The sequence below is a fragment of the Bombina bombina genome, chromosome 5 (genome assembly GCF_027579735.1).
Source record: "Bombina bombina isolate aBomBom1 chromosome 5, aBomBom1.pri, whole genome shotgun sequence".
Classification (NCBI taxonomy): domain Eukaryota; kingdom Metazoa; phylum Chordata; class Amphibia; order Anura; family Bombinatoridae; genus Bombina; species Bombina bombina.
The window spans coordinates 1,006,364,322-1,006,375,397 of NC_069503.1; the positions used below are offsets into that span (position 1 = coordinate 1,006,364,322).

At 36.7% G+C, this 11,076-nt stretch overlaps 1 protein-coding gene across 1 annotated transcript in view; it reads right to left on the minus strand.

The window, feature by feature from the left end:
* RGS22 (regulator of G protein signaling 22) overlaps positions 1-4,108 on the minus strand; it is a 354,545-nt gene extending 350,437 nt beyond the window's left edge. Inside the window, exons 1-2 of the mRNA XM_053715916.1 lie at positions 4,030-4,108; positions 3,110-3,138 (exon numbers count right to left, since the gene is read on the minus strand). Of these exons, the coding sequence (XP_053571891.1) occupies positions 3,110-3,138; positions 4,030-4,108 (108 nt within the window). The remainder of the gene's footprint in view (positions 1-3,109; positions 3,139-4,029) is intronic.
* Between the last annotated feature and the right edge of the window lie 6,968 nt (positions 4,109-11,076).

Sequence of the window (11,076 nt, forward strand, 5' to 3'; positions counted from 1 at the left end):
ACAGATATTATCACGACAATAAATAGTGTGTGTAGATCTCATTATATGCTTTCATAAAGTCAACATTCTAATGTCAATATGAAAAACAGCAAATGTGAATGGTCATACTTCCGCTGTTTGTAATGTTCCCATTTTGGTGAGCTGGAAGGTAGACACCAGAGGAGGTATGTGCACTTGCTCTTTAACCCCTTGCGCCTAAATGACATAGATCTACTTCATGCGGTACATAACCCATCATACCATGTAATATAGATCTATGTCATAGCTTCAGCAGTCTCGGTTATCAAGTGAAAGCCAAGAGCTGCTGTTCCTGAGCTACAGACATCTGTCTGTCCCTGAGCTGCTCCGTTACCATTTGAAGACAAATTGACAGATCGTTGCAGACAGTGACCCGGTCTGGGTCACTGCCTGTAATGATCTCCGTGGGTGCTGGCAGGATATGTGGGAGAGAAGGCTGGAGGTGGGTGGGCAGATGGGGCCCTACACTGCAGAAAAAATATTTTAAAAGGAGAGGGATAGGGTGCTGCACTACAGAAAAAGGTTGGGATGGAGGGTTCCTTAATAACGATCACTAGGAGTGGGGACCATTACACTACAGAAAAAAAAAGAAAAAAGTTAAATAAAATGAAGATACATTTTTTTAAAAAAAAAAAACTATTGTGTACTGGCTGCCATTAGTGGGAGGGTTAGATGTTTGGAAGGGATTGGAGGTGGGAGGGTTGAGGAGGGAAAGTTTAAAAAAAAGACCTCTGCCAGTACCTAAGATAAGTGTGATCTGATGGGAACTATAAAAAGGTTGGAATAAAACCTCTGGCCTCTCCTGGGAGGAAAAGATAAGACTAGCATACCAGAGAGAAGGGAGGGATTAAGGGCTTTTTGGAGTTTGCCTGTCCTAGTGGCCAGGAGTTTTAATCCCAGGAGTAATAGTTCATGGACTCTCACCACCTTATTAAATAAATATGTACTTTGCTCTGTTTTACATCTCAAATAATGTTATTTATTGAGAAAGATCATTTAAAAAACTGCCACATGAAATCTATTTCCATGACAAATTTAATTAAGAATGGAGCAGTATTGTTTGTTGTATAGCTTTGGCTAGAAATCCTTACGTGGCCATAATTTGAAATTTATTTTTTCATATCTGAATATCTCAGAAACTACTTAAAGGGACATTATACACTAGATTTTTGTTTTTGCATAAATGTTTTGTAGATTATCCGTTTATATAGCCAATACGGGTTGTTGTTTTGTAAAAATGTATAGTTTTGCTTATTTTCAAATAACATTGTGCTGATTTTCAGACTCTTAACCAAGCGCCAAGGTTTTAGAAGTAGACTGTTGTCTACCTACTTCAGCTTGCTCCTGTTTGTGTAAAGGGTCTTTTTTATATACAGAGGAGGGGGGAGTGTCTGCTTTTTTTGCTTTCCAGCCAATTGGGTGTACCAGTCAACCTAATTAACAGAGCTAAACTGAGAGCCTCAAAGTAAGTTTTTAAAAGGTTTTATACTGGATTTTTAGATCAGTATCTGTGCATATTATTCTTTATACTAGTGTCTATTACATGCAGTTATATGAAAATTGGTGTATACTGTCTCTTTAACTAATTTACATAAAATGTTTGAAGTTTGTAATGATTGCCAGAGCTAAACTGAGAATGTCACCAAATGCACTTAACCATAATTTGATGTGATATGATTACTTTATATAAATATGTTGAAGACCCATATACAGAACTGGCGGAAGTGCTGTTTATTCCAAGGCAGTCATTTGTGACAAAAGGTCACAATTTAAAGGGACAGTCTACTTAAAATTGTTAAAAAGATAGATATCCCCTCTATTACCCATTCCCAAGTTTTATATAACAACACTTTTATATAAAGTGCAAGATTGAAAAAAAACAAAACTCTGAGATAAGGGGTAGCCTGCAGGGCCGTAAGGGAAACTCTGGTCAAAATTAAACTTTCATGATTCAGATGAGCATGACATTTTAAATAACTTTCAAATTTACTTTCATTAACAAAATGTGCACATTATTTTTATATTTACACTTTTTGAGTCACCAGCTCCTACTGAGCATGGGCAAGAATTCACAGAATATATGTATATGCATTTGTGATTGGCTGATGGCTGTCACATGAATGATGCAGTGAATAGTGGAAATATACACAACATTGACATTTTTCAGAAAAAAAAATCTGCTATTCATTTGAAGTTTAGACTAAGTGCTATTGCATTGTCTTTTTATCATGCATTTGTTGATTATGCAAATCTACTGTATTTACTGGTCGTTTAGGAACAGGCAATATTAGAGGTTATAAAGTATATTACTATAACAATGTTGGTTGTGCTGGGGAATGAGTAGTAAAGGTGCTATCTATCTTTTTAAGCAATAAAAAAATCAAGTTGATTGTCACTTTAGCGCTAACGGAAAGGAAATTTAATCTCCATCAATGTACATTTTTTTCAGTGTAAGAGCAATCAAATTGTGAATGCCAATACCTAAGATCAATTTAAAAATGGCTTAGATAAATTTCTGGCTACAAAAAAATAATTGTTTGTGTTAACGGGTTTTCTAATTGTTTAATGTAAGTTTGTCAACTTCTTTAGTGTAAATCACGTACATAGGTTGAACTTGATGGACTTGTGTCTTCTTTCATCCTCATCTTTTATGTCACTATGTATTACCAAGTTACAAGCTTATAGAAAACACTTAACATGGAACCATAGTATTGAAATAAAAAATAAACATCATAGTAAGTTAAATAAATATAGCTAAAACTTGTGTCTCTGCACTGAAATTGGCTTCACAGCCACCACGCTCATGCTTTATTTAAGACTATACTCTCTGATGACTGTGTAATTTAAAAAAAACAGTAACATTTAAATAGGCAGGAGTTGCAGCAATTGAAATGCAAACTTTGGATTTAAAATTTATAGGTAACAATAATGAAGTTGAATGTGGAGTATGCAGGAGAGGCATTACCAGAGATGAGTACATATAAGGACATATCTGAAAATGTACAGTCACTTTAGTAACATTTTGAATCATTTGTACAAATAATGCATTCATTATATATTACCAAATTTGCCTTATTTTATCTATACTTACAAAATCATCCTCTGTTATGATGGGAGGCCCTAGAACCAAAATTAAATACTACATGTTAGTAAAGGTATTTTAATAAAAATATCACACTTTTATTTTATGCTGCAGTGCATTATATATAATGTTTTGTGTGCATACAGTATTAAGGACTAGATTTCAGTCAGTGTTTTGGGTTACACTAGTATCACACAAGTACTGTTGATCGAGTCCCAGGGCATTATCATTATCATTATATTTTTGGTTATTAAGTAAGTGTAATTGAAAATTTTTTTGTATTTTAGCAAAGCTATACGTATATGTTATGGTACATTGCTAACTTATTTCAAGATAAACTTATAGGGACAGTTTAGTCAAAATTAAACTTTCATGATTCAGATAGAGCATGCAATTTTTTTTTTTTTTTTATATTCTTTATTGATATATCCAACAGCAAAACATAGTTACATGCATTTTCACCTTTATACACCACGCAGGGTCAGGTGTAAAAGAAAAATCAGAAAAAGATAACATAAGCTTGAAAGAAAAGATTTCTTCTTATATACATCCATTTGTAGGATAAAGAAAGAAATAACATAATATTCACATACAATTCATTTGAATATGCTGTTGGAAATTTTTCTCTAACAATAAACACTAAACCCAGTCGACCTGGCATACAAACAACAACCACACTGAAAAAGAAGAAAATAAAAAAAATAAAAAAAAATAACAACCCCTCCTAACGTCCTTTTTAGCACTAATTATCTTTATCCCTCCTTAAACTGTTCTGTACCCAATTATCCATGAGTGTGGAAAGAGATCCAGGGCTACTAAATCCATGAAAGAGTTTGAGGAGAGAAATGGGGTCAAAATGGCTTTTTGTATAACCGCAGGATATGATTGGATAATTGGTAGCCAACCAACTAGAAAAGATTTTATTCTACTTTCAGAGGCGGTTTTTAAGTGAAATGATTCATAGATAATTTGATTTTGAATCTGTTGTAACATCTGGGTTAATCCCATCGCTGCATTAGATTGCCAATGTTTAACAATCTGTTGTCTAACAGCTAAAATAATAGTGTTTAAGACATTTACTTGAAAGCCCTTGTTATTAGGGACTTCTAACCATATTATTTCCTTGGGTGACAGAGTAACCGTTGTCTTATATAATACATTAAACCAATATTCCAACTTCCGCCATACTTGAATAATCTTTGGACAATACCAAAACATATGTAAGATATCCGCTTTAGGTTTCTTGCAGCGGATACAAGCCCCTTCGTTAGTCGGATATAATTTCATCATTCTCAAAGGGGATAAATAGTAGTTATTAACAAGCTTTAAATGGGATTCTCTCCAGCTCCGTGGAATTTCACATTTCTTTAAATTAATCATACTTTGTTTAATTTTTCCAGAGTCTAATGCCGGAAAAAAAGGAGTCCACTTTGCGACCAATTTATCTAAAAGGATTAATGTTTGTTTAGAGAGCATAATATCATACATAAGAGATATAGAGGAATTACCTATCGAAAATTTCTGAAGACATATATTGAGATCCGACCATGCACTAAATCCACTCCTATCCCATTTTCGCGAATTGATAAGATGACGCAGCTGAAGATATGCAAAGAAATTAGATCTGGCTAGATGAAAATGTTGGGAAAGCATCTCAAAAGAGATTATTTGCCCGTCTTGTGAAAGGATCTGGCAAACATATTTAAGGTCTTTCTCAGCCCATTCACTAAATATTGATTGCTTAATAGCCGGTATAAATTGTGGATTCCCAGTAATTGGCGTAAATGCCGAAAATGTAAAATCCACTTCAAGTAATGTGCAACACCTTTGCCAGGCCGCCACTACATTAGTAATGGATATAAGCGTAGTTATATTATTTGGTAAAGATTGTGGCGGGCAATGCAAAATTGCTTTTAAAGAATAAGGAGAGACCATGTAATTCTCAATCTCTAAGGATGACACTAGCTCCTTTTCTACAATCCAATCCAGAGCTGTTTTACTTAAACAGGCCCAATTATATAACTTAAGATTAGGAAGAGAGAGACCTCCGGCTTCAAATTTCTGCGTGAATTTCTCCAATGAAATACGTGGTCTCCTACCGCTCCAGATAAATTTGGAGAAGGAGGAATTTAACTTACGTAAATCCTTACTAAGGATAAACAATGGAAGATTCTGAAGCGGGTAAAGTAATCGCGGGAAAATAATTGTCTTAATTAAATTAATACGTGCCGTAATAGAGAGTTGAAATGCCTTCCATAGCTCCAAGTCTGCTTTAGCCTTCTGAAACAGTGGTAAAAAATTAAGTCTATACCAATTCCTCGGATTTTTATGTAATATTATGCCAAGATATGTAATTGCTTCAAACTCTTTGAAAGGATGTTCATTCAGGCTATTTCTTAGTTTAATAATCCACATGAGTTCACTTTTATTAAAATTGATTTTATATCCCGCAAAGGAGCTAAACTCATCTAGACATTGTAATGCAGTTGGTATTGAAACAGATGATTTCTTTAAAAATAATACTAGATCGTCAGCATATAAAAGTGTCCTAAGAGAATAAGAGCCCATCTTAATACCTTCTAATATACTTCGTAAACGGATAGATAAAGGTTCTAAGGCCAGGTTGAACAAGAGGGGCGATAACGGGCACCCTTGTCTTGTTCCCCTTCCCAGAATAATCTTTTGCGAGAGGACACCATTCACGATTAGGTATGAAATTGGATTTCTATATATTTTCCGGATAAATTGTAGGAATTGATTCTTAAAACCAAATTCCTCTAATGCTTTGAAAAGATGATCCCAAGCAATAGCATCGAAAGCTTTTTCAGCATCCAATGATAAAATGGCAAAATCATCAGAGAAGTTATTATTTTTTTTCCTTTCTTTTAGGTCATAAAAATAGTCAAGACAAGTCACTATCTTACGAATGTTTTTCATAGAAGTCCTAGATTTCATAAAGCCCGACTGATCTGTGTGGATAATATTACCCAAGAATAAGGAAAGTCTGTCTGCTAAGATCGCCATCAGTATCTTATAATCAGTGTTCAACACGGATATAGGCCTATAGGAGGCCGGATCTTCTGTTTTTTTGCCTTTCTTGAGAATTAACGTGATATTTGCAGCTGAGAAATAGGAAGAGATGGAATTATCTGAACGGTAATAACTATGAAATATCTTTTCTAGGGTAGGAATAATTTCTGGTACAAGTAATCTATAAAATTCTGCCGGAAGACAATCTGGGCCGGGAGCCTTGTTCAACCGCAACTTATCTATCATGTCCCCGATTTCCTCTATGCTAATTGGAGCATTAAGAAACGAGAGATCATCTTCTCGAATTTGCGGTAGCTTGATTTTAGACCAAAATCTGTCTTGTGTCTGCGTATTACTAACCTGCCTAGAGTATAGCTTTTGATAGAATGAAAACAGCACTCTACTAATCTCCTTTGAATCTGTATATAAGGTGTCCTTTTCTTTAATAACCGGGATATAATTCTTCCTCTTTCTATTTTTAATTAATTTCGCCAAATATTTCGTGGAGTCCCCATAAAGACCCCTGTATTGAGTGTTAATTTTAATCTCTTCCTTTTGGGCTCTCTGTTCTAAGAAGACATCTCTCTCTCTTCTAGCCTCCTGATACTTTTTCCAATTGATCGAGGAGCGATCCTCAGCAAATCTTACATAGGCATTTCTAACTCTGTTGGATAATTGTATTTCTAGGGCCCGCAATTTCTTTTTACTGGTTATTAAGTAACTCTTTATATCTCCTCTTAGGACAGCCTTAGCTGCTTCCCAGAAAGTCTCAATTCTGTTAAAGTAAGAAATATTATTCGTACAATAGTCCCTCCATCTTTGCTTAAGCCAGATGGCGAATCTAGGGCTATTCAACAAATATCGGGGAAAGAAAAGAGATTGGCTTTTATCTACAAGACTATTTGGGGGGGGCAGAGTAAGATATATTAGTGCATGATCGGATATCAAAATGTCCTCAATTCCAGTTACCACTTGTACAATTGACAAAGATTCAGATAGTAGGAAGAGGTCAATCCTGGAGAAGGTTCTGTGTGCTTTAGACTCACACGTAAAAATACGGGAATCCGGGTTCTTAATTCTCCAGATATCTACCAATTTTAGCTGAGAACAAAAAATTCTAAAGAATTTACCAGTTTTTTTATATTCTTTCGCATTTGTATTATGAAATCTATCTAATTCTGGGGCTAGTGTCATATTGAAATCCCCGGCTAAGATGAGATTCTCACCTATACAGGGAAAAATCTTACCTTTAATACTTTCCCAGAAGTCTCTACTATTTTTATTTGGACCATACACGTTGCAAAGTATATAAGTAACCTGATTAATCTGGATTTGGAGTATGATATATCTGGCCTGTGGATCTTTATCCACATATAAAATTTTATAATCTAACTCTTTATGGAATAGGATCGCCACTCCACATTTCCTATTTGTACTTGAAGAGGCTACTACTTCACCCACCCATTTAATTTTGAGTTTAGCTACTTCTGAATCATTAAGATGGGTTTCTTGAATAAATGCAATATCTGGCCTTTTTTTTGCAAGAGTTTTAATTATAAGTTTCCTCTTCATGGGGGAGGTTATTCCTCCAACATTCCATGATAATATATTTACTCCAGACATTTAACGAGTAGACATACCTTAAGATTAAAATTTTGCATGGTTAAGCCCCTCCCTCTTCCCCATCCAAAGAAAAAAAAAAAAAAAAAAATCTCACACATACCACATTCACCCATATCTGTAATAGCGGCCTGATAGTCTCTAACGTCATGATCATGGCCAAAAAACGGAAAGAAAGGAACTAATTTCTCAATCTTCAGTTTATCCTTTTTGATTTGATATATTCTTTGATCTCTGGAATTTCCTGAAATGTAAGTACTGAGTCACTATCCTCAACTATAACTTTTGCCGGGTAGACCATACGGGCTTTAACTCCATTATTTATCAGCTGCGAACAATATGGGGCCATAGACTTCCTCTTCGTGGAAGTCTCAGTAGAGAAATCATGGAAGAGGAGGATTTTATTATTACCTAACATTATAGGTCCATTCTTCCTAAAAAGTTTCATTAATTCGATTTTGTCCTGGAATTTGAGTACCCTAAATATACACATTCTGCTCTTGGCTGTCTTATCAACTAAAGATCTCTTCGGGCCTACTCTATGAGCTCTTTCTATTGTCAGGGGCAGACATTCTACAGGCATTCCCAATGCCTGAGGGAGCTCTAGGGAAGTAAATTTCAATAAATCTTCGTATTCTGCAGTCTCCGGGAGACCCACAATACGTATGTTATTGCGCCTGGAGCGGTCCTCCATATCCTCCAGGCGCAACTGCATATTTTGGATTGTGGTATCTTGTTTACGGATGGTCACCTCTTGAGCATTTACCCGGTCTTCCAGATCCGAGATTCTATCCTCTGCCTCACCGATTCGGGCAGAGAACTGCCTGAATTCGGTGGCAAGAGTAGATAGTTCGGAGGCCATGCTAGAGATTTCTTTTTTAATCATTTCAAAATGAGGTGCGAATATCGCGGACAGTTGTACTGTCAGAGCCTGTATGTCAAAAGAGGGTACAGGTAACTCACTTGATGTGGAATCAAGGCTAGTATCACTTGATTTAGATTTTTTATCCTTAAGTTTGGCAGGCATTGCGGGTGAATTTTTTTTTGCCTGCGTGACAAATTTTTCCATAAGTCAAAAGTGCGAGAAAGGAAAAAGAAAAAAAAGGGAAGTGAGTGATTGGGTGTGAAAAAATCGTGGGCAAAATTACTGAGGCCGCATCAAGGCCGCATCAGAGCGGGGTCTATAAGGTGAGAAAAAAAAAAAAAAAAAAAAAAAAGAGTGTAGTGCTAGGTGTCGATTATATTGTGTGTGAGTAGGTGATATAATCAGTGATAAAATAAATGTGAAGAGGGCCCTTTACCTAGGGCAGCAACAAACTGTGAAATAGGCCTGACAAACTAAGGAATTTATCTGGAAACCAGAAAGAAACAGATGGTTCCCTCTTTTAGATTTTTCTCTCTATATATTTGATAGTAAATGGCAGAATATAATTGGGGTATAATCCAAGAAAAAACAGTGGGTGGGAACAAGAAAAATTTTTCCCTGCAGGTTTCAGTAGACAATAACAAAATTATCTGGATTACGTTTATACCACTATGGCTCTCTTTTCTCTTTTCTTTTCCCTTTTCTTCCCTCTTCCTTTTCCCCTTTTTCCTTTTTCCTTACCCTTTTTTTTTCCCTTTTTAGGGATAATAGGTGAGAATACACGTATACAAATCAGCTACATTCTGTTCCCTATATGCTAGAGCCTAAGGAAGGCATACTTCAGTTAGAAAATGATTTAGAAATCAGTTTGAGAGTAATTAGCAGATCACTGTTGGCCCAACAAAGGGCGGAGTACTATATATTATCAATTAAAGCAGAATATATAACCCTTTCTGGGATTTGACTGTGCAAGCAGCCTAGATAAAGTAATGAGGATTTGTAAAGGTAGCCACTAGCAACTAAATATTTCTGATGGAAATAACTTAACCAATGCACAACAAAAAGACATTTATTTTTTTTTTCCTTTCCTTTTTTCTTTTCTTTTCCTTCCTCTCTCCTTCCTTTCTCCTTTCCAGTGAACCTTTAAGATTGACTGCCTTAAGTAATTTAGAATTTAGATTAAATGCTCAGTTAATAAACAGAAAAAGAAAAGAAAAAAAAAGGCACCAGCTATTAACATATATAAATGCAATTGCGTGCTTCTGGATAAGAAGCCTCAAGAGTCTTAAAGCTTATATTATGAGCAGGTGAATTGACAAACATGGAGGAGGGAGAGAATATCAGCGACTCTCCTCTGTTCCTTCTTGCCAGAGAATGTCCTTGTGCTGGACACGATACACAAACCACAATCAATCAAACAAACTAGTAACTTGGGGCAATGTTTTGTCTCTAAATAACTTAATCCGCTGTATAATGCTCAGATGAGTACACACAAGTTCCAACTTATAAGCAATAGGTCTGGTAAGATATATCCGCTGTAAAATGCTCAAAGGAGCACACACAAGTTCCAGCTTATAAGCAATAGGTCTGGTAAGGTATGTCCGCTATATAATGCTCAGAGGAGCACATACAGGTTCCAGCTAATAAGCAATAGGTCTGGTAAGGTAAATCCGCTATATAATGCTCAGAGGAGCACATACAAGTTCCAGCTTATTAGCACTAGGTCTGGTAAGGTATATCCCCTTTTGCAGGGGTAAAACTTGCTGTGTCCCTTTTTAGCAATGAGCCTAAAAGTCAAGCATTTTACCTTTAAGTTTTATCTGCCTCTCTCCTCTTAGCTGACAATGGAGAACATCAAGAGGCAAACATACAGCAACAATAGGGGAAATAGGTAAAAAAAACTTGTACTTGCGACTGAAGCTAGTTTCATCTGACCCGGCACTGCATCAAACCATCGGACCTTTACCATGGAGCAATCACTTCCCCTTCACTGGCGAGCTGTCAGTAAATGGTCCTGATCTTGGAGAGATGTATCGGGCTATCCAGAGAGCCTCCGCCCGGCGGAGTCTCCCATTCACCGGCGATAACGTGACATCAATTTCCTGTCACGAATTTCCGGCCGTTGCCTCCGGTGCACCAGATTTACTCCACCGGGTAGGAAACCTTTCCTCAATTAGCGGTACCGGTGATGCCGGCACTTCACCGCCGCTCTGGAGGTCTATGTGAGAGTCCTCTGGAAACAATGCCGCAAAGTCTTTGTGGCTATCAGGCACTCCAAACGGTCCTCCACTCCGGTAAATAGTGTCGACTTCCAGCCAGCAGCCTGGTGTTATGGCTGCATGCACCACCACACGAGCACCCGTTAACAGTCCCCGGGTTAGATGGTGTGAAGGCTTGGGTAGAATTTTCCAGCGGCGCTCAGTCACCGCAACCAGGGAGCACGCTTGTTTAGGCTCCACCC